Here is a 24,938-nt window from a genome sequence, read left to right as displayed (position 1 = left end):
CCAGGTGTATAAATGGGTACCTGGCAACGCTTTAGGGTAATAATAATGGCAGGGCCCTCTGGTAGAGCAGTGGCAACACTGAAGAGGCTACCCTGGGTAAATAAGACGTTATTATTATTATTATTATTATTATTATTATTATTATTATTATTGTTATTATTATTATTATCATTTTTATAATGAGTCTCAAATACACCACCACACGACTTTTGGCGTCGCATCTTTTGGCGTCGCATCATCTACACTGATGAAGGCCCGAGGCGGGTTGAAAATTTTGTGGATAAAAACCTTTTTGTTGGATCTACAGATGGCGTATTTGAGACTCATTCTTGTTATAATTACATATATATATATATATATATATATATATATACATCTTTTTTTGTACATTCCTTTTATTTCGAGCTTTGATATCAGGATTTCATCAGGATTTATGAAGATGCAGAGTAAATAGCATGTTAGAAACAATAATAACTGTCATCAATGATGATAGAAGTGTATAGCGGATACACATTCATGGGACTACATGCCAACATACCTTCATACATACATGTATTTATACATACAGCATGAGCGGATGAGAAGGAAATTTGATAGAAACATTTAATTATTATCAAATGATTACAATCCACACTCTCACAAACTTTAAAATAATATACAAATATACTTTGCTTTGACAGAGGAACCTCCAAAATAGTACTTTTCACTGATGGGCGTATCCCAGAAGTGAATGGTACTTTTTTTTATGAGGCAACGAGACTTATGGTTTTTACCAGAAACTTGAAATCAGGCAGAGTATGTTTGTTTTATATTTTGGATCAGAAATTAAAAAAAAAATGGGGATAAAAATGCGACGCCAAAAGTCGTGTGGTGGATGCGATGGTGTGGAGGGATCCTACACTGACCGTATGGACAACGCACAATTTAATGTCAGGATTGCTTTGTGATGTTACAAATATTATTGTTTGTGAGAAATTGTTAAATTTCACAGACTGACGGTAAGAAGCAGCTCGCGACGTCAGAATTGCTCTGTGATGTCACAATTGCGTGGTGACATCCTTTTGCAAATACTAAGTAGTACACCATGGTGTGTCAATAAACATGCCAACATTCTGACATAGCTGAGAATACCTTTAATTAGGTGAAGCTCTTTCAACCAATACTAGAGGATAACTTCTTGATCCAAAATATAATAACAGTTATACATAAGATACAGACTATACAGTGTTGAGTTGTGTTTTGGGTGGAAAGCAGGAGTGTGTATATGTGGGGGTGGAGGGGATTGTGTTGTTGCAAGTTATTCTTCAACATTAATGTTTCGGGGACGAGATTTTTAGATTGCTAACCCAATATGATTCTCGTTTTTCGTGTTTGAGGAAGGTGATGCTATGATACTGTATGACAATTATGTCAGATGGTTTCGATACCGCAGATTGAGTGCAAGGTCGTGAAACGAATTATGTATGGGAACTTATGGATAGATATCAAACCCCAGTCTATATCATAGGATGTAATATAAAAGTATAAAAGAACGTGTCAGTAAGACAATGAATCTAGAGACTGACACCTGAATTTATGATAGTATACACTGTGAAATAAACATTCAAATCGACCTTTGCATCACTCCAATTGTTTGAATGTACCGAGCAAATCGAATTAAGGAATATACAGTGGTTATGGGCAGACACGGTCATTGTGAGACCATTATTAATCCTACAGACACTAAATTGTAGCTAGAAGTCATGATTGAAGCAATTTGTAATAATAATAATAATAATAATAATAATAATAATAATAATAATAATAATATTTACAATACGTGTATAGCGCACTATCATTTTTATAAATATCTCTTAGCACTGGCTGGAAAAATGACATTGTAATGACATTCATTGCATAAAAAAGATCTTATTTTCATTTTAAGAGTTCTCCAGTACATGGTATGTGTGATCAGGGTACACGGTAATTTCTAGAAACCGTGTGAGGTTGCCGAAGAGTGAATCCAAAGTGATTAATGGCTGTAGACAAAACCCATAAGGGCGGGAAGCACAAGAGTGAGCAGTGAGGGAATTGTCAGCGCTGCGTCTGACGTAGGAGTCGATGATTCAAGTTCAAGTTCTGCCGGGTCACACTGCAAAAACATGACGGCTGCACTCTGTGGGTAGCCGCTGTCCACTTGAAAGGTGCTATCGTTGAATCGGTAATAGTTTAAACCCGAAAAGAAGTATGTAAACCTATTACTGTCTTGGAATGCTGCGTCTACCGTAGAAGGAAGCCCTCTCCAGACAGCTAGTGGGCGAGGGTAGCCCTGGTCCACTGTACGTAGAGATGCCGAGAGGCGGTAGTACTGGTTTCCTGTCGGGAGACGTGGAAATTGTAATTCCAAACTGAGTTTGCCACTTATACTTAGCTGTACATAAATTGGAGGAAAAGAATTGGGCATGTAATAATGTGCGCCCTCAAATAGCTGAAGGTGTTTGGGGAGGACAAAAACGAGCAATGCTGTAATTATAAACGCAAGGAGAAGCTTATAAATGCGACAACATTGATTTCGTGCTGTCTACCGTAGGCCCAACAGAAACTTTTGTGATTACACATTACATACCTAATCATGTGACAGCCTGCCATGTTCGCGTCAGTAAGGCAGAGAATAAGTATTATGTCGCCTTCATTTCTATCCCCTGTCGGCTTACTTTACCCTACTGACGACGGCGATATCATCACCAGAGAGAAAACATTGCCGAGTACAGGTATTTTCCTGCTTTATTGTTTTCCGACTGGTGCGGCTACTATCACTCTGCTGTTCACTGCTTGTGATAAAGACTCAGTCACGGTGTTGCGTCCAAGAATAAGCTTATGTATGTGCTTGAAATACATTGGGAATTGTGGTAGGAATTTGGTGGTGCAGCTAGCAGTAGCTGTAGTATGGTTAACCATTGAGGGCAGTGTTTAAAATGTTCGAGTTATCACATTGATGCATAATATGTAGCTCAGTTGTCTCACAAAACATCCTACCATACGTAAGATTCGCAATAAAACCTAAAATATAAGGAGTTATCACTAATTTTCTCAATAAACCATAATGTAGACAGTTTATTCTTAAAACAATTATTATCATGACTATTGTTCACATTTTGTGTAAAAACCAATTTTCCATGCCATGTTTTTATACATACTTTGGACAAATAAAGAAAGAAATGAAATCTCCTTTATCCTCACCTTTTGTCAAGTAGACTCGGCCATTTCCACTCCACACAAATGCTGAAGACAGATCAGATGGAAGACCACGAAAGTCAGTAATACTTCGTGGAAATCCGCGGTCGATGTTCCGGTTGGTCAGACGCCAGTACTGAGCACCCTGGTGAATTAGATAAGCGATAGAATGGCAAGGATCAAGTAGATAACAGCTCGGAAAAATAAAAAATAAAACCCTTAGCAGGAACGATCATGCGCTATTTTTTTTTTTTTTTTACATTATATCTCCAAATTAATATTTCGACATTGTTCCACACATTGTTTCAGTGCGCACAATCTTGGTGTACTACATTAAGAATCACAACCGCTAATATATCTCAGTATATGGTGCGTATATTCCTCATTTTTATTCATGCTTCGATTATGCTTAACATATTTCTACTTCCTGTATTTCCGTCCTCGACGAACTTCACAAGACAACTACCCAGGTCAGACGTTAAGTCTAAAGCAAAGATTGATCTCTTACAGTGTGAAATAGTGAAGCCGTTTTCGTACCGGTTTGATGATACAAGCTGTTCGTTTATTTGTAGACTCAGAGTTGCAGACTTACCCTGAATACATATGTCCTTCCCCATGGCTCATAGAAGAAAGCGGCATCCAGCTCATTGGGCAGACCAGGAAACTCCTCACTGATTGGCTTGGGGTATCCCTCGACAAGTTGGCCGTTAACTCTTTTGAACACTTGTGTGCCTGACAGAGAGAAAATGTTGGTTGTTCGAATCAGGTTTTTCAATATCTGATTTATAATCAATAAAGTTTGGTAATTATGAATGAATATTAAAATTTATATTTTTCCTTGCAGTGGTCTAGAGAAAAATTCTCGAGCTTTCATTCAGGGACATATCATTACCTTAAGAAAAATTAAGAAAAGAAATTAGTTCTTCATACTCACCTACTCCGATGTATACGCTGCCATCTTGTGTCCGTGTGACAAAGGACACATCTCCCATGCAGTTTTCCACTGGGGTCAATGGAGTGCCCATCTCTTCCGGCACGCCGACATTAGGACCTGTCAATGACCGCAGTTAACACGGAAAAGTGTCGAGAGCAAAGTGTGAGTAATTATGCTTTTGCTAGACGGTAGGCCTATTACTTGAGAGCGTAAGACGTGCACATTGATATCGAATTGCCATGTTGTCCACTCTTTTTCAAAGATCCAACAGGAACGATTCGCTTACAAACCTACAGCGAAATGATTTACACAATAACTAAAGTGTTATTTATTCTCTTCCACGAGATGAATTTCATGTGAGACATTCATTAATATTAACGATATATCAGCCTTTTTCTTCTAGCCTTTTGAATTTACATCATTTTGAAATACTTGATGTATATACATGGGGTGATTTTGTGTCAAGAAAACTTCACTTCAGCTTTCTTTTTTTTTTTTTGTTTAGGGGGTCCCATAAACGTTGCAAATTGTGTAAATGTGACTGTTTAAAATCAGTGTGTAGGAAATCATTTCAAATAATTTGCTATATTGAGACCTGTGACTTGAAGTAAAATCTACATTACCGACTTAATGTAAAATAGCTTGCTTAAAGGGGCATCCAGACGATTTTCATAATTTCATATCATGTAGTACATAAATCAGCAGCTCCATATTGTATAGATTTGTGGAATTTATCGTATATTAGAGAAACCATATTTTGAAAACCTTAAACAACTTACACTGAACAAGGATGATGACATAGGAGGCTCACATGTTTCAGAAATGTAGCAGTGTAATTCCATTACAATACTCTTTGCGTGCGAGTTCACCTGTGTATAATCTATGCATGCCTTCTCCTTTTGTTCTGCTTCCTTGAGCCCCAACTCATGCATTCTTATGGTGACTCTGCCATGTCATCATCCTTGATCATTGCAATTTGTTATAAATTTCGAAAATATTCTTATTCTTCATCCTCATTATCACAATCTGAAAATTACCCTGACTTTCCCTTCAATATCATTAAGTGCATTGCTGTGATAATATCCTCCGTTGATGGAGGGAGATGTGAAGACTATAAACTCACCATAATGAGCCTGTATCCCGGCTATGTCGTCCTCGTGGAGTTCGAAGTTTGGAACGTAACCCCGGTAGTAAGGCGCCATCAGGGCAGCCTGGATCTGAGAATGACCGAGGCCTAGACTGTGTCCAAACTCATGAGCGGCTACCTGGAACAGGTTAATTCCTGAGCAAAAGGTGAAGAGTGAATATATATTTTATGTTAACTCAGAATCATCATAACTGAATACATTGATATAGATAGTAGAAATTCATTCCCCTAAATTAGTGATAGGTTAACAGTTCAAAAGCTTCTCATATTATAAGAACATACTCCCCAACACCAGCAATGTGCATGCAATGTCTGATGAGAGTAAAACACTAATGCATGGGTACTTATTCCCTGTATAAACCGCAAAAAACATCGGAAAGTTGGATAACAGTACAATGAGACAACGATAAAACAAAATATTTTCAGTTTCGTGTTTCAGTTTAGAACGCTGACACAGCGAGGGGTTGATATTTTTTCCATTGATATGACATATTGTGTCCATTTCCTGCAATTTATTCTGTTAGCTATAAAGCAATGAAGACTAGTTCTAAGAAGTCACGATAAGTTCTATGTCGTACCATTTTCGCCTCATTTCAGCAAATTGGAAGATGTGCATCAGGGAAACTATAAAACAGCAATAAGAACAGCTGTAAAAACACTGATCAAGATCTTTTCTTTTTCTTGAAAAGAAAAGCATGGGAGCATCACACAAACCTTGGTTTGTATTTTCTGTGAACAGTTCGTCTTCATCGAAGTGGGCGTCGCCTGCGAGGCTACTAAACCTATTAGGAAAGAAGGCATGCGCGAGAACGTTGCCGGGTCCGTCGAAATCGTTGGGGTCCAAAGCAGTATGTCTACCTCGCACGAAGTCGATGATGATATCGGCATCTCCGCTGGTCACTTTTGTAAAGCTGAGTGCTGACACGTCGCTCCAGACCTATAGAGCAGAAATTATGCATGGAGCACATTGACATCAGTAACCAGAAAAAAAACCATTTTCCTAAACATTTCCGTTCCAGGTTACCTTTTTCTTTCTTTCTTTCTTTCTTTTTAAAGGTAGAAAGGTCAAAATGATAAGTTCACGAATAGATATCTATTAAAGGTCACATATCAGTGTGATCAAATAAACATGTTTTGTAAAAAATACAGAGAACTGCTGAAAAGAATTGCTTTTCAAATGTGGATTACCAACAAATTTCAGATTTTATCATGATTTCCTTGAATGCCCGATGGAGGGTGAACCTTATTAAACCAGCCCCTTGCAGTACTTCAATTTCAAAACCTGAGTTTGGAGATTTTCCAAATTCAGAGTCTAAAACAAATTCATAATACATCCGATGAGGAAGTAAAAATGTAGAAATACATATCAGTCAAATATCAAGGCTATCAAGGATAGTACATGACACTGTAAGAGACACTGTAACCAATGTAGTTACAGAAATTAAGTTCTTTACTTTTGATTCAAACGTTACACTGCAAAATGCATTTGTCGCTCTAAAGTCACGCTCCCGAGCTGATATGATTGTTTTCCATTACTCATTCTCTGTCTTGTTTTGATCATCATGCGTATAAGTGCTGTTCATGTATAGCCTAAAATGTAAACTGAAAGCTTTAAATTATACCCATTAAAGGACAAGTTTACCTTCACAGACATGTGGGTTGAGTGAATGCAGCAATATTAGTAGAACAGAGAGTTTGAGGAAAATCGAACAATCCTTTCAAAAGCTATGAATATTTGAAGTTTCTGCTCAGTCACGACTGGATGAGAAGACTACTATAGCCTGTGTTGTCACAATGTGTACAACGATATAAAGAAAGTATAAAGAAAATTAAACGTATTTTCACTTTTCTCGCATAACAAAAGAACACCCAACTTCTCTCTTTCAGAAGGCAAGGGGTATAGTTTCACTCTTAACATGCGTCGGCCACAAGTCGAAGAAATTTGCACTTTATTCAAAAAGTACAGTTTTGTGAAATTCTCTTTTTATTTTCCTTATGTCGTTGTGCGCATGTGACATCATACACTGTAGTAGTCTTCTCATCCAGCAGTGGTTGTGCAGATAATTTAAAAATTTATAACTTTTTAATTGATTGTCGGGTTTCCTCAAAACTTTCACTGATGCGTTCTTCTGATATTTTAGCATACACTGAATCCACATGTATATGGAGGTGGACTTGTCCTTTAAGTTGTTCACATGAAATAGAACAGATAAGAAAATGTTACATTTCCTTCTCAAGTAAAAGAAGTACTGTACGAGAAATAAGAGAAGAAAGAGCCCACTTAGCTTAAGGCCAGGGTAAAGGGATTATGGTACTCACTTTCAGTGCTCTTTCCATGATCTGGTCGACGGCAGATGCACTCAGGTCAGGGGTGCGCGAGTTAATACGCCAAGTCAACTCGTTCCTTGGCCAACGCTGATCCGACAGTGAATAACGTTTCTTGCGCCGAACCATATCTTTCTCCCGGTCTTCGGACATGTCCGGCATACCACACCGAGGCATGTTCATCAACGCGTACGTCGCTTCATCCAGTTCACCTACGTTATTTTGACACAAATAGCAAGACAAAAACAAAACAAAACCTAATCAGCAATCAGTTTTCAAAATTGTCATTAATTCATCATTTTTATCTTTGATATCTTGATTCATCTAAACGTAAATGCGATGAGTTGGAATGATTGAATTGCATATTTTCTTGCCTTTTATCTCTGTTTTGAAAAAAGAAGAAGAAATAAACAGATTATGGCATGAACAGGAGATAATTGCTATTCTGAAAATGTAACGTGTATCATAACTAAGAGTTTCACTTATAGAAATATAATTTATAAGAACTATTGATACAGCCATGTGAATACCTAGAATTGGATTTAAAAAAAAATTATCAAGCTTTGCAGGACTTCTAGCGCTATTTGAGAATTGTTGGCAAACACCAATAAAGCAGAATATTACAATATAATGACACTGTGCATATAATGTGTAAAAATTAAATGTGAAACAATTAGGTATCTATATTCAAATGCAAAATGACGTACATGCCGTAAGGACCATGCGGCTTATTATGTACCAAATTATTCGTTTATACAGAAATGAAAACACTTAAACACACTGAAATCTGATGACGTAAATCATAATAATAAGTGGATTTCAGACTACGTCTTGATAATAGTATCTGACAATCCTTCAATTGATGAGTATAATCTCACCCGTAACAGTCATGTTATTAAATTCCTGGAAGTACTTGATGACTTGCACGTAGATGTCGTTTGTCATGGGCATTCCGTCTTTCATTTCAGAAGTTTGCAAGTACTGGTACTTATTCAGATACGCCTGTATGGTAATGCAAGGAGGAGAAACAAGTTTTCAATACAACATTTTGATGTTTTCATGGCGAAAAAGCAACTGCGAAAACATGAATTCAAGCGATGTTTTTATTTATATAAAGCCCTATGCAGTAGATTCAATGTGGATTGAATTATCACATGTAGTTGAAAATTGGAAAACATTTTTGACACTTTCCTTGATACATTTAACAATGTCTAGTGATTCACTCTTTCTCTGAGAAACTGTGTTAGTGTAATATTAGATACAAGAAGGAGAGACGCGAAATACAGATTTTTACTTGTGTTAAAATCCTTAGCGATTCTGTGTATAATCTTAGAATTCACCATGACATCGAAAGGAAAAAAAATATATATACTTAGTGAAGCCAGAAATAATGCTGATTCGATGCGCTTAAATATGTTTGTCATTCCTCATCATGTGAGTGGTTGTAAACCCAGAGCAGTCTCACACTGCTTGCATGATAGGCAGAACTTTGGATAAACATTCGAAGCCTTATAAAGAGAAAAATATAACGTTAGTTCTCAATAAAGAATCTTTGAAGGTTATTTCAGTTCTAATATTGCAACAAGGCAAGTCTTGATTTATGATACATTATTTCAAGAAAGAAAAATGCGTACAGATTTCGGAAATTTGAAAACAGAAAACAAACGTTATCACAGGGCTGGAAATTTGACTTACCATGGCCTCTTCAGGCGTGTCTACCCTATCAGCCCCTGTCACAGCCAGAGCACATGCTATCAAGATTAGTGACAGTCCAAGTGCCATGATAAAAGTTCTCCGTATTTCTCTGGTTCTATGTCTTTCAGCTCACACGAAATCGCAATGAATTTGTTACAAGTTTGCAAGGCTTATATCGGCTGCAAGAGACTGCAAAAACAGAGCATGGTATAGAAAGGATAAAGTGGGTGGACGAACCGTGCATAGCTGGTTTCACGCCAAAATTTGCATGCGTTTTGCACACGTCCCCATTCGAGACAGAAATTACAAAAGTCATTTCACTCACCGCACTTTGACAGAATATACAGAAAATGTGGTGGTAGCCCCAATGGAATAAACGGACCAAAATAATAATAAAAAAACCTTCTGAGGAAGTGACTTGCACTATACATCGCTACCAATATGTCATAACGGAAATGAATCCAATGTTGCACTTTTAGGTATAGAACATGACAAGAATTTAATCATATTTTCACATTAGCGTTTATGATTTAGTGTATGCTATGATCACAACGGCGAATAGGTTTTTATGACAGGTCACTTAAAAAAAAAATTCAAATCATCATATTACACTCTTCTTTCACACACACGCACATGCACAACACTACACTCAAACGGTGATATATCCAAAACAGACATACATTTCATATACACCTAATTGATTGTTTTCGCCTGACTATACACCTTATACATAGACTTAAATACAAATATGCTGTGTGCTCAACTTCGTATACTCTGTACAACTTATCTCTACTCTTTCCTCTCTCTCTTCTTCTTCTTCATCTTCTAATTCTTAAACGACTGTTGTCTCTCGTCTTTTTAATTACTTCTTGGGTATTTTGTTTATGCTTAGACAACCAAGTGTCACGTCACATGTCCTCAGAGGCAGGCATCAAGATCAAGGTAGTATGGATGTACATCAGTACATCGTACTACAAGATTATGTGTACAACGTATTGTAGTGATGAAATTACAATAGATTGCATCTTGTGATTTCCGTGCTAACTATACATGTATATGAAAGCATTTTTGTTGTTTGAAACTAGATAATAAACCATTAACAACAACAACAACAACAACAACAACAACAACAACAACAAAGAAACCCAAATTTAACTTCCCTTCATTACGGTTATGACTCAGTCTACTCGGTGAGTGATGAACGTTTGGATGAAAGGGAATGAGGAGACACGTAGAGGGGAAGAGGGAGGTATGGGAAGGGATGGGTGGAGCTTTACTTCCACCCTGATTATATCTTTTATCATCATCATAATCGTCTCTTTAGTATATTTTCTCGTTTATTCATAAGATGAATTTCCTTGCATTCAATAGGGATTAAGCGAAACATACTTCATTCTCTTCCCCATATTCACAACATCGTGTGAAATGACAATAGCCTTTGATGACTCTTATACTATGCTATCTGTTACAGCAATGATAATCAAAATGCAGTATATTACTGCATGATAATTTTTGCGTTGTCTGCGTTTGTGTTTACCTTGTCTTGAATCTGCATGCTTTGTACTTTATAGCTGTAGGTTATGCTGTGATGAAAATAAATCAGAGTGAATCAAATATAACTGAAATGGAATCACACATTTCTTATTGTGTGTTCCAAGTTAGACCAAGATCGTTAAAAAATAATTTGCGTGATTTTTCTAAGGTGCACAGAGTCATATGTAGCCGTCATGCCATTGCCTATTTCCTACGTAATATCAAGAACCATTTTACATCACTATGTTTATCACAGATGAAGCATCGTGTGTCATCGATGCCAGTATGGTTTAAACCTCTGTCTCCATATAGCCCACACTAATAATGAATCACATCAAATGGCAACCTTCAAACTGAAATCTACCATGTGTAGGCGCTGTGAGCGGGATTCACTTCCTGCTATATCCTCCTCAAACAAGTGTTCTAAAGCTGCTTTTCACTAGATAATTGTACAACCCAGAACTCATTGATCATGTTGATGTAATCTCTTACTTCCTGAAATAGATCAGATGAGCCATGTTAGATATTATACGACACTGAAACAATCGGGTTCTTATATTGGACACACTATATCTGTTTACCTGGTATTTCTGCTTGAATGGGCAAAGGTTGAAGGATAATCAAATCAACGATATATGTTGAATGGAAAGTCATTTGCTGTATGAGTGGTTTAGATTCTTTTACCCATTTTTTTTTGTGTGGTCAAAATAGGACTTATTTCTTGCTCAAATGGCTACACGGCATATTTGTTCAAATGGCAAAATGACTGTATCAAAGCTTAAAATCGGATTTGCCTTCTGAAGATCACCGACAAAAGCGTACAAGTCTTTATTGATCTACCATTTGTGCTTAAACCCTGTGTTTCCTTTCGCAGGCTTAGCTTCATTTCATCCCTTCAATGTCATGCAATGATTATCGTTGCTGAACCAGTGTATCATCAAACGCTTCCTGCCAAACTCAACAATAGTTCTTTTTACGTCAACACCCTGAACCGTCACGGAAGTTTAGGAATGATTCTCTCGATAGTGAAGGTTTATATAACGCGTCATGGTCCTTCGGTCCTTCTATGAAAACAAAAAATAAATAACAGCAACACAAAACCAAGCTAAAGGTGAACCATCCACAACGACGACAACAAACGACTGTTTGGTATTAAAACAAAAGTGTGCGCAGTCATCTGACACACAACTGAGCGGACAATGTCAACCATTACACTTCGGTGTCACCATCCTTGACATTTTGAATTGCTATTTCAAACTGAAGGAGCAAGTCCTAAAAAAAGAAACTTTTATCACATTACGCTGATAATATCATCATCGAGATGAAGAATCACCCAAACCATTCGCTCTCAGGCGTGTGAATCAGATATACAATACTGGGGATGTGGTTCTCATTCATTTGTAATTTCCCTCGTACATGAGTAATCAAAAGGCTGACTTGTATTTAAGCTTCTACACTAATCGATAGTCGGCTAACTTCTGTTCACTGTAGTAGACTTTATCAAGTCAAGTTTTTCGAGATCACTGGGGCAAAGATTGGTGACAACGAGTAGCCGCCTAGCCGGTATCTCTCTTCGCCGGGAGGATCTTTAGAGGAATGTCAAAATCAATTAGCTCTGTATGGACTCCGGTGTAGTATGTTATACCTTATTCAGTGAAGGATAAACTACCTTTTATAGTCAAATAGTTTCATTTACCTTCCTTGACCAGAAGTGAGGTTAAAAGTCAATAGCATGAGCATTACCCCATTGATTGTTGTGCTAGGTAATAAGGGCGTGTTCTGCAGCTACCAAATGAGTTGTATTGTCCAATATAAAAGTTCTTTTTTTCTAAGTTTTCATTCGCCGTTCCCGTGTCATCGGCATCATTGACGTTCAAATCCAAGATGAGGAATATATTACAATCAAATTTGTTAAGGGATTGGGGAATTGTGAACATTGCGCGTCATATCCGTGGACGTCATTATTGTTATCACACTTGATGTCAAAGTAAGTCACGATGAACGATAAATCACGTTTGTTAAAAACGTTGATCAGCAGTTGCGATCCTACACATTTTATTTGTACTGAGGGATACAAATAAAATGCTAAAGAAAATTCCCCTGCTGTTAAGAACACAGTGTCCGACAGTGTGAAACACAAAGTGAAACAAAGGTCAGAACACATTGTAAACACATTGTGACTCATTATTATACAATGTGAAACAGATCATTATTTATTTATTTATTTATTTATTTATTTATTTATTTATTTATTTATTTATTTATTTCCAGTTTTATTTAATCAGGGTAGCCTCGTCAGCTAAAGAACTGCTTTCAATGAGGGCCCTGCAGATGGGTAAAAACATAAAAGTACAATACATAACATTTAAAAACAAAAGTTTACAGATAAAACTGCAACTGCCAAAACATAGATTCAAGACATAGTTACTCAATTGATAACAATAAACTTAAAATGCCTTTGAACATAATAATAAATACATCATTAACAATAAGCGTTATATTACACATACATTTCTAAAATCATCACATATCAATTTCCATAAGTATAATGAAATAAAATGTTCCTTAAAAACAATGCACAATGAATAACCTGATAAAGTGTATAATCTGATTTCTTACTCCCCAAGTCACTCCAATCATTACACTAATGGCCCATTCTCAGTAAAAGCGTTCAAATACGGAATTTTGGTGTCGCCGACATTCCATTACAGTTTGCGGTTCCCTGAAACCTATTAGATACTATTTAAAGGACAAGTTCACCTTCATAAACATAAGGATTGAGAGAATGTAGCAATATTAGTAGAACACATCATTGAAAGTTTGAGGAAAATCAGACAATCCGTTCAAAAGTTACGAATTTTTGAAGTTTTTGTGCAGTACCCGCTGGATGAGAAGACTACTGCAGTGTATGAATAACCTAGATGTCACATGCGTACAACAATATAAGGAAAATATAAAGGGAATTTCACAAAATTCCATCTTTTGAAAAAAGTACAAATTCCCCTGACTCGTTACCGATAAATGTTATGGGTAATATTATTCCCCCTGCCTTTAGAAAGAGGCAAGTCAATTGCTCTTTTATTATGCGAAAAAAGTGAAAATATGTTGAATTTTCTTTTATATTTTCTTTATACTGTTGTACGCATATGACTCACAAGCTGTAGTAGTCTCCTCATCCAGCGGTTCCAACACAAAAATTAAAAAAATTCATAACTTTTGCATCGATTGTCCAATTTTCCTCAAACTTTCACTGATGTGTTCTACTAATATTGTTGCATTTTCTCAATCCTTATGTTTATGAAGGTGAACTTGTCCTTTAAATGTTTATAATATATCACGAGGACTTAAATTGTTAAAAATAAACACGATCATATGCGGTTGTCTGCCTTTTTGTATAAAATTTTGCTGTTAAGCTTCGTTAAGACCCCCAAAACGCAGTGTCGCCGACTATTTCAGAATTATGTTTTATTGCTCCTCTCCGTCCACAAACACACTTTCCAAATATCATTTTCATGGACGATGAGCATATCATATGTGCTAATCACAATACTCAAAATGTTCCAAAATTTTTATTGACTTCTTTTTTTATAGCCTTTTGAAACCTGTCGCCAAATTCACCGCCAGATACGTTACCAGTTTCTTTAGTGTTACAGCATTGGGAAAATAACAAGACTATGCAATGACCCTGTGTATATGAAACCCTGAGGATATACTTCATACACTGCAAGTACTTAGATTTTTTGTGCAACAGCTCTTTATTGAGAATACGGTATAATGTTTGAAATATCGGTTTTCTACACTTTTATTTGGACAGATACGTTACATACTTTTCACGCCATCCACTGCGACAGATATTGCAATGTCAGACAAATTGTATATTATACATTACTCCTCGGAATGACGCATCGATTCAACATTAAAGTTTAGTACAAGTGAGAAATATTTGGTAGATATCGCTCTCATATTATAATGATCGACCATATACGTTACCACAGATACGTTACCCCAGATACGTGACCGAATTTTGCTCATTAGTCTTGTGCTTTCTGGGGGATCAAATCTGGTCAAAATTCATCCCTACACATTACATGCTTCGTTTTGTTGGACCTCAGGATTATATTCTTACACCAAAAGGACAGAGAGGTGAAAAAGAGCAACACTTCCACATGATTTTTCTCAGTGTCTCACAACTTAATGCCAAGTTTTCCGACAGATACGTTACCACATAATCAAAATGCTGAAAAGAAATTGTAAATGTTTTTACAAACAAATCGTTGTGTGCTCATAAACTCCAAAGTTCTATTCTATAAAACCCAGCCACTTTCATATTCTATGCAACAACTTTGAACGTTTATTTTACAAGACGAAGCTAAGATTCAGCATATCAGTTTTTTGCTTTTCAGATTTAGCAGATACGTTACGTATAATTCAGGGCACCCACGGTGACAAATAATGTTATGTAAAACAAAGTGTTCATAAAACAATTCTGCATAGAATGACGCTTCCATAAAAAATTAAAGTTATGTTCAAATGAAGAATATTCAGTAGAAATCGCTTTGTAACTTCACCGACAGATTCATTTACGGTACGCCAGATACGTTACCAAACTTTGAAAGAGTAAAAAGTAGTTTATGAAACGCTTCCGAGAAAAGTTTCAGTGTTCTGTTGCATATTTATTCTAGTGTTTTTCAACATATGAAGAACTACTCAAGATTCATTGATAAGTTGAACAATTATTTATTCATTTTCATTAAAAGGGATGAGCCAAATACGTTACCATAGGTCAAACAACTGTTTAGCATATCGAGTTCATAGAGACTGTACCTACTTCCTTCTAAGTGCCTGCAAAAATATATTTTTCAAACCTTGTTTGCATTATCCATCAAAACTTAATGAATATTTACAGTCAGATGGATAAATACATTCAGACGTAAGATGAGAATATTCTGTGAATGAAGAACTCAGCTTTCACATTTAGGGCTCTTTTCCACTACATTTCATATTTCAAATATTACGTGCAATGTTTAAAATGGTTAATTTGGGCTTACATCATTCATTTTTACATCAATTCATGAGGTAAATAATTAAACAGGTGATATTCATTAATTCATACACAACTAGAATTATTACTTATATTTTACCAGATACGTTACCAAAGGTGATTCGATGTTTTTCAATAGTTATTTCCCCAGGAAAGCAATTCATATTTGTTTCCTGTGGAAATTCCAGATCGGATCGTTCCCTTTGCATGATTTGTGGGATTCGAAACTTTATTTGTAAGTGAGATTTGCTAAAAATACAAAGTGAATCTTAAGGTTATATTTCATTTCAGCAAAAAGCATATTTCAACCTACCACACAGAAATAATTTCTACCAGTTAGCAAGGGATGACAACATCTTTACCTCTTGAAAAACCCCAATATCTTTAGGGGGGACAGATGTCTTTTCCTGAACAGAAATTGGATCAAAACAATAGATTTAATTCAGAGTTTATAGGAGTCCATTACAACATGTAAATTTGCGGTAACGTATCTGATTGGTGATCAAAAATCATATATGATGCTCTATTTCAATTCATTTTTACTCAATAAATGGCCATCATTTAGAATGTTCCACTTTTTGTTTCGTATTTGACCGGTTTTGAAGTTTCCGAAAACACATCTTTGAATGTATTACTTTGTGGTTGATTTTTCGGTTTTACTCACATGGAATTGAACACTTAATCTGAGAATGGCCCTAATATATCAGCTGTAAACGGGTGGAGTACGAGGAAAAGAAGAAGATGATTGCAGAGGAAGAAGAAAGATGAAGGAAAAGGCAGTAGACGGAAAGAAAGAGAGAACTGAAGGAGGGGCAAAGAAGGGAAGGCACTCCGAACGCATGATAAAGTAGATGTGAACGACTTACAAACAAACGTCAATACCGACAAAATCTGCTACAATCGAGAAACAAAGCACATAAATCGGATTACACCGTTTTTACAATTCAGGGAAGGGCCGCGTACGTCCTCTCATTGATGCTAGTGGTGCATTGATTGAATTTAGTTGCCTTTGCTCAGGTCTGAGGCTATTCCATTCTTTGGTACCCACGTACCGGAAAGTGCGTTTGCCACTATTATTCAAAATTTGACAACCATCTTCAGATAGAGATGCATTTGTCTAGTACCCACTGTGTGTGAGGGCTTTGCAAAGCGTTGTGACAGATATGGAGGCGCGATGTTATTAACGCACTTAAATACCTCACAATTTCTATGAACATGTCTCCTTTCTTCAAGGTTCTTCGGCTTTAGATTCCTGAACAAATCAACTATGTGTGTTCCAGGGTGAGCACCCAGTATCATCCTCGCCATTCTATTATGCAACAAATCAAATTGTCTCAATAGAGCCAACGAGCAATTTGACCATACAAGATCTCAATAATAGAATTGGGATATTATGAGCGCATTGCACAATACTCTTAACACTTCATTTGGAACACATTCTTTGGCTGTCCTTCTCAAGAAACCAATCTTCCTAGATATCTTTTTTTTTGCGGTATAACTTACATGTCTTTCATATGTTAAATGTTCATCTAGCAACACACCCAAATACATAAACTCTGTTACCCTTTCGATCTCTGTATCGTCAACTGAAAGTTTCATATCAGGAAGGTTTTGCATGCGTTGCCTTGATCAAAAAGCATATGCTTTGTTCTCCCTGCATTCATTGTTAATTTAAGTGTCTTCAACCAATCATTGACAGCACTCAAACTATTCTGCATGTCATTCTGTAGTTCCGTTGTTAATGAACCTTCAAATGATAAAACGGTGTCATCAACATACATGTGGATTTTACAATTGACTTCTGTCACCGCTTCCGGGAGCGAATTTATAATGACAAAGAGCAGCGGTCCCAAAATCAAACCTTGCGGTACACCGTGCTTAATGATCCTAAACACTCAGACAAGTCTTTACCAACTTTGGTTTTCTGCTTCCTTTCAGTCAGATAAGAAGAGAACCATTCAAAATCTTTCTCTAATATACCGACATTCTGTAGAACGTGTAATATACATATATTATGGTTCGCTGTGTCGAACGCCTTTTTAAAGATCGATAAAAAGAGCACCAGTTACCTTTCCTCTGTTCATATTTGTTAGAATATAATCTGTAACATCTAATGCCGTTGACTGTGTGCTAGGTTTTGGCCGAAAACCTGATTGCTGATCACACAAAAAATTAATAGTCTGTAAATAAGCATACAATTGTTCATGGACCGCTCTTTCTATTACCTTCGACATTAGAGGCATAACAGATATTGGTCTATAATTCTCAATTTCGCCACGATCACCACTTTTATGTATGGGGGTGACTACCGCAGTTTTCCAGTTATCAGGAAACTTTCCCGTCATCAATGATACATTGATTTTAACATTAACATTAACATTAACATTAAGTTTACACGTAATATCATCGTCGCCAACAGCCTTTTTACTTGGCATTGTGCGATTCTGTTTATGAACAAATGACACATGAACAGGTTGAAAATGGAAGCGAGATTCATGTGAAATTGCTTTTGTATAAAAAGACATATCATTCAAATCAGTATCAAACTTTTCTGCTAATTTATCTGCAACAGACACGAAATATTCATTCAACTCATTAACTAATTTTTCTCTATCTGACATGGGCATTGTATTTCCTTTTTTTTGGTAAATTTGTGGTTTCCCTTATTACATTCCACAATTGAATTGAATCATTTTTATTTTCAGTGATCTTTTTAGTATAAAACATATTCTTCAAATATTTGCCCATGTTGTTCACTTTATTCCTCAAATTCTTTGCTTCTCTCCAGTCAGGTTCAGTTCGAGCCTTAGAAAACAGTAAATCTCGCTTTTTTCAAAGTCCAATCATCTCCCTAGATACCCATGGGGCTGTATAATTCGTGCGTACACGGATAGTCTGGAAAGGAGCATGAATATCGCAAACTCCATTAAATAAAGTTGTCCACAATTCTAATGCCTCATCTAAGTCTTCGCATTCCTCAACTATGTGCCATGGTTTCCGCAGCAGGTCTAGGAGAAATTTTTCTTCATCAAAATTCTTAAAATTACGGATACGAGCATATTTCACTGTATTACTTTTACAACATTTTGTCTTCCTGCTTACAACTACCATAAAATGATCACTCAGACCAAGAGGAACGATATCCATTTTGTTAATAGACTAAGGGCGAGAAGACAATACCAGGTCAATGCATGTCTTCGAATTTTCAGTAACTCTTGTTGGAGATGTTACTAGTTGCTTCAGTTGGTATTCACAACATAAATCATCTATCTTAGTATTTTCACTCGAACACAATACATTATAATCAAAATTCAGTTCAATTCAATTCAATTCAATTCAATTTATTTCACATCTTTCAAAAAAAAACCCACAATGATAGACATACATATATGTATAAAATGTACAGAACAGAACACATAAATATACACAAAACAAAGCATAAGCAGTACAAGGACAGTTACAATGAAGTATAAAGGCAGTAAAAACAGTAAGATCTGCAGCAGATGTGTGGGAATGACAAAAGGCCATTGATTTGATTTGATTTGATTTGATTTATTTATTCTCTGTATGCCATTTTTTTTCAAATACATCAATTTTCTGCAATTTCATTAACAAAGTACAAAATACCGGTAGTATACTTTATACAATTTTCATCATTTTCATCATTTTCATCAATTATGCAATACATCTGTAGTATAATTACATGAGTAACATGTTAATAATTTGCATACAGAACGATTGCCAATAATAAGCACAACGCTTGACTGTTTGGCAACCGATAACAAATAACATTATAGTGAAGAAAAACAAGAGGGTCCAACATGATGCTCGTGGAATACGGGTTAGGGAGAGGGAGAGAGAGAGAGAGAGAGAGAGAGAAGAAGAAGAAGAAGAAAGGAAGGGGAGGAGATGATAAAAACCTCCGGATACTAGTCTCGCCAGATCGACTCGACATACCTCTATACCTAGACACATACATACATGCACATACTGTATTTATACTAATAAATTACAGTGATGTATTCACATAATAAGTGTTGCTTTTGTCTTGTAAAAGTTACATTGAATGAGAAAGAGAGAAGAAGACAAAAAGCAACCATCTACATACACAGCATAAATTTCTACGTGCCCTTTTAGGGCATGACGTTATAGTGAACCATGATTCGCCCGACATAACATGAATTATGAACAACAGAGAAGGAATGAATCCCAGTGGATCAGAGGAGGACAGTATACTGCAGGTGCATCCGCACGTGCAGAGACTCGGAGAGAAAGAAACATAATAGATACAACAATGAACAAAGAATGAGTCATCAAGTGTTTCTACAGAAGGTATCACCGGTACTGTGAAATCAACATTTTCTTTACTGCTTTTTTAAATGAATGAATAGACTTAATGTTACGTAATTCAAATGGAAGTCTATTCCAGATATCTGGGCCAGTATGTCTTACTGATTTGTGTGCTAGGAGTGTTTTAGGGTTACTCAAGTGTACATCCATTGCTTGCCTTGTAGGATAAGAATGGATTTCTGAGTTCAGCTGGAACATATCAATAAATGAAGAGGGTAATAAGTCAGTATTAAAGCGGAACATCAAAAGTGCATTTTGTAAAGTGTGGATGTCGTTCACCTTTAAGATCTTAAAGCAGAAGAAAAGGGGATCCGTGTGATCATTATAACCAGCATTTGCACATATACGAATAACTTTCTTTTGCAATTTTAATATAGTATTGTTAGCAGACACCGAGTTTGCCCATATCATATTACAATAAGAAATGTATGGTAGGATGAGTGCATTATAAAGCATAATCAAGGTATCAAAAGATAAACAATGTCTGAGTTTACATAATATTCCAACATTACGAGCAATAGGAGGTGAAATATATTTCACATGATCATTCCAAGTAAGAGTTTCATTAATTACAATTCCAAGAAATTTAGTGGATGTTGTCCTCTCAAGAGGAATGCCATCTATTTTTAGAATACATTCAGTGTCACTACAAATCACTTTCCTTGGATGTTTGAAGTGCATATAATTTGTTTTCTTTAGATTCAAAGATAAGATATTACTTTTGAACCACTGAGACAATTTTGGTAATTCATTATTTAAAGATCTAACAAGACATTGAAAATCTGAATTTGAGAGAAATACATTGGTATCATCAGCAAAAATAACGTACTGTAATAAACTTGATGCATTAGGTAAATCATTAACATATAACAAAAACAATAATGGCCCAAGAATGGACCCTTGTGGTACACCGCATTTGATCAACAATGTATCCGAATTACAGAAATCAAAACATGTGAATTGCTTTCGATCATTTAAATAACTAGCGATCAGTTTCAGAGCAGTTCCTCTTATACCATAAAAATGTAGCTTTGATAGCAAAATAGAATGGTCAAGAGTATCAAATGCCTTGCTTAAGTCCATAAAGACACCAATAACATGCTTTCGGTCAGCTAAGGCATTTGATACTCGATCATACAACTGTGCAAGCGCCAGGTCAGTTGAATGTGATTTTCTGAACCCATACTGATCAGGATTCAAAATATTGTATTTGGTTAGAAAACTGTCCAATCTATTATATATAATTCTTTCAAGTATTTTAGAAAAGGTAGGTAATAAAGAAATGGGTCGGTAATTACTAATATTCGAAGAATCATCTTTTTTATACACAGGAATAACTTTGGCTATCTTGAAAGGAGTGGCCTGTCAAAGGTCAAACCCTTGATGGAAAAATCTCTCTCTCTTCTTCTTCTTCTTCTTCTTCTTCTGCTTGTGCTTATTTCAATTTTTTTTCACTGTTCTTCTCTTGGGTACACACGGCACATGGAATAGTACTTGCAACTCGAACATTGTTAGATTTGCCTGAAACTGTATTTTCTGAATTTCATAATACCCTACGATCATATCCTGTTATATACTATATGCGATTCACTTTTAGTTATGTATTTCTTGTTTTTCCTTGATTGAAATTAATCAAACAATTGATTATTTTACGATGCTCTATACTGTGCTTTACTCCTTGCTGGATGAAAAAAAAATGAATAGAATGTGTAACTATGATTCAAATTTGAGGCACATTATGATTATCACTGAAAAAAAAATCTACTCAAACCAATTCACGCCATGCACGCAGGCAGCCGTATTCAATTCAATTCAAAATCTATTTCACTTTTCGACAGAAAACATATACATTTCACTTCATATGGTAATATAGAAGAAGGTAAACAGAACATTGTAAAATGAAAATACTAGATAATAGCTGAGGAACCTTAGAGTAATTACACATTGTCATGAAAACTGAAGTGGTGGAAATAAAGTATAACACGAATTGATATGGGTGAGAGTCTAATCTTGTGTTCTTAAACAATTCAACTCCAATTAGAAAACAAGCAATGGTATTAAATAATAAAAGCTGTGAGATTTGTTTTGGAAAGCCATTGAAGTCGGCAATTTCACTGAAATTGGGGAGGAAAGATCAATGTCATTAGTGAATAATAGCAATCATTGTTAGAAAACAATTCTTACTCACGATGTGTGCGGAAATATGTGTAAACCATACATCATGATTATGCATTCTCCGCACAGGAAGCTCTTTCCGGGTTATACTCATGCGGGTGACTGCATTGTGTCCTCAAATTATTTTGGTGCTCAGTACTTTGTCCTTGAGATCTTCTCTTGTGCGTGCAGTACAACCTTTTTAGGGTTTAGATTAACATTCAGTGGCGCGCATGAGCAGACAACTATTCCTGCACAGTTCAGACGTACTGTAGAAATCACGATCTAATCGTCCACAATTTAACAGCTTTAATATGCCACACTAGTCAATTAAAAATGAATTTGCAAAAAGAAAAAAAACAAGAGTGAATGTTATATCTGGTATACATTCAATGTTTGAGCGGAAGAATCTGTTACAATATCAACGCATTTCATTACACTTTCTTCGTATTTCTATGGCTCTGAGATTATCTCTGGCAATTCTTGGAGCCAAGCAAGATCCTCCCTCCATTCACGTCAGTTCACGACGAATGCTCCATAAAAGACCAGATGTCATCATACTATCGTACAATTTTAGTGTTTGATTTAGACTTGGCACCTTGACCATTTGTGAATTGTTTCGTTTTTGAAGATTTTAGTCACCATAAAATTTTCCCCATAATTATGATGAAGTATTTTGGGTTTTTTTTTTCAATGCTAAAGGGAAGAAAAGCAGAATACCTTACATCCTATCTTTTCTAAAGTATCAATGTAACTTCTGTATGTCCGTATGATGAGCTGATCAGGCAAGACTGTAACACAGAGGTTTTTATTATCCCCACTCTTTCCTCTCTCTCCCTTTCTTTCTTTTTTTCTTTCTTTTCCTCTCTTTTTCACTAATTCCGCGAGCATCATATTGGACCCCTTTGTTGTTGTTTTTTCATCGTATTAATGTTATTCATTATCGGTTGCCAAATAGTCAAGCTTTGTGATTATTCTTGACAGTCGTTCTGTATGCAAATTAAGATGTCACGCATGTGACTATTTTTTATTACAGATGTAGGTGAATATAGTAACATAGCAGACGATGAAAGTGTCAATTCAAACAATAGAATATTTAGTTCGCGTCCCCTAAATGTGTTTATTTTTCATAAGTACAATAAATGTCGAAATTTACTAACCTTTTCAGTATTTTGGAGACATTCAAATTTCTTCTCCTCCTCTTATACATCAGTCCATTGGATACAATTTCTGTTGTCCCGCGGTGTCATTTCAGACGAAGGTATTATTATCATTTCATTATTGTTATCAGTTTAATTCATATCAGTTCAAACTCTATTTTCACTCTTTTCTAAAGAATGAACTAAGAAATTTGCGATGTGCTTTGTTGAATATATATATACAGCCAGCCAGGAGAAACAACATGTTCATGTCTTACAAAAAGAGGCATGCAATCGCATCTGTACGATTTATGCGATATCCAAATCAAGATGTCCTGAAGAAAGGTGGGACCCACCTTTTATTACAACTACTGCTCTTTTTTGTGTTGATATCTCATTCATTTCAAAACCGACTTTCAGCAAATAAACTTCGAATTTCTTTTAGAAGAATATGTTCTTTAATATTTCATAAGTGATTTCTGGGCATCTCGCAAAAAATGAAAATCCTAATTCTCTATCTGAACTAAACTGTACCCCCTTTTTAAATCAATGTCTGGGATAACGAACCTCATTTTATACTTTTTTTCTGATTCCGAACCTTCGGACTAGCAAACAGTAACCCGATGACCCTGTCGAGGTAAGATCAAATAGTGGAACGCTTTGTTTGTTTGTTTGTTTGTTTGTTTGTTTTTGCAGCGGCTCAGTAAGTTACTGTTAGGTCTTTTTCGATGACGAACAATCTAGATATTGGTCCCCTTCAGAGGGAACCGGTTACCTAGTACCGGTTTTCTCTTGCGATAAGAAGCTAATTTCAATACCATCGGACGTGATTTCGGATCTTTTGCGTCTGTGTTACTTGTTCCGCCAACTGTTTTCAATATCGTTGTTTGCTTGGGGGCGCCCTCTCCTTCCAACTCGATGACAATACTCAATGTTTCTCATTAGGAGGTCATTAGTCTGTGTCCTTATTGACCGGATTATTTCCTGGATTCCGTACTCTCAAACAGTTTTGCCTGTTCTTGCACGTTCACTGCTGTCTGGAGAACATGATGACATAACGCTGACAGTTGACCTCCTTTTGGTGTGATCAATATGTCTGGTGTTAGGAACGATGCTGACTTCCTATAATCGATAATTTTTTTTTTGTCTTCCTCTTTTCCAGGATGATCAATTAGCTTTGCAAATACTGTTTTATTCAATTGCGCACACCTTTTAAAATGCATACAGTCAATAAATGTTTCGTTTTAATCAATAGTGGTGCAAATTGCGTTGTCAACGATATAGTTACCATGCCATCCAACGTTTGTGGCATTGGCATATAGCTCAAAATGGATATGCGCTTAATTCCAAATGATGAAAAATTTACTACCGATATGAAGTAGGAGAGAGTGGTACACAAAACATGAA

General features: G+C 36.0%; 1 protein-coding gene across 1 annotated transcript; it reads right to left on the bottom strand.

The window, feature by feature from the left end:
• Positions 1-1,965: 1,965 nt before the first annotated feature.
• LOC139733347 (collagenase 3-like) lies at positions 1,966-9,460 on the bottom strand. The gene is made up of 9 exons (XM_071644183.1): positions 9,315-9,460; positions 8,498-8,621; positions 7,614-7,831; positions 6,009-6,231; positions 5,271-5,429; positions 4,148-4,264; positions 3,806-3,945; positions 3,220-3,358; positions 1,966-2,355 (listed from the first exon to the last, which is right to left on the bottom strand). Exons 1-9 carry the CDS (start codon positions 9,399-9,401, stop codon positions 2,012-2,014), a joined length of 1,551 nt encoding a protein of 516 aa, XP_071500284.1. The 5' UTR covers positions 9,402-9,460; the 3' UTR covers positions 1,966-2,011.
• Between the last annotated feature and the right edge of the window lie 15,478 nt (positions 9,461-24,938).

This window comes from Diadema antillarum, unplaced genomic scaffold (assembly GCF_040938485.1).
Source record: "Diadema antillarum isolate AM-2024a unplaced genomic scaffold, OU_Dant_1.0 seq00000472_RagTag, whole genome shotgun sequence".
Lineage (NCBI taxonomy): Eukaryota > Metazoa > Echinodermata > Echinoidea > Diadematoida > Diadematidae > Diadema > Diadema antillarum.
The sequence above is the reverse complement of the archived record's forward strand: the minus strand, read 5'-3'. Positions and strand labels throughout refer to the sequence as shown.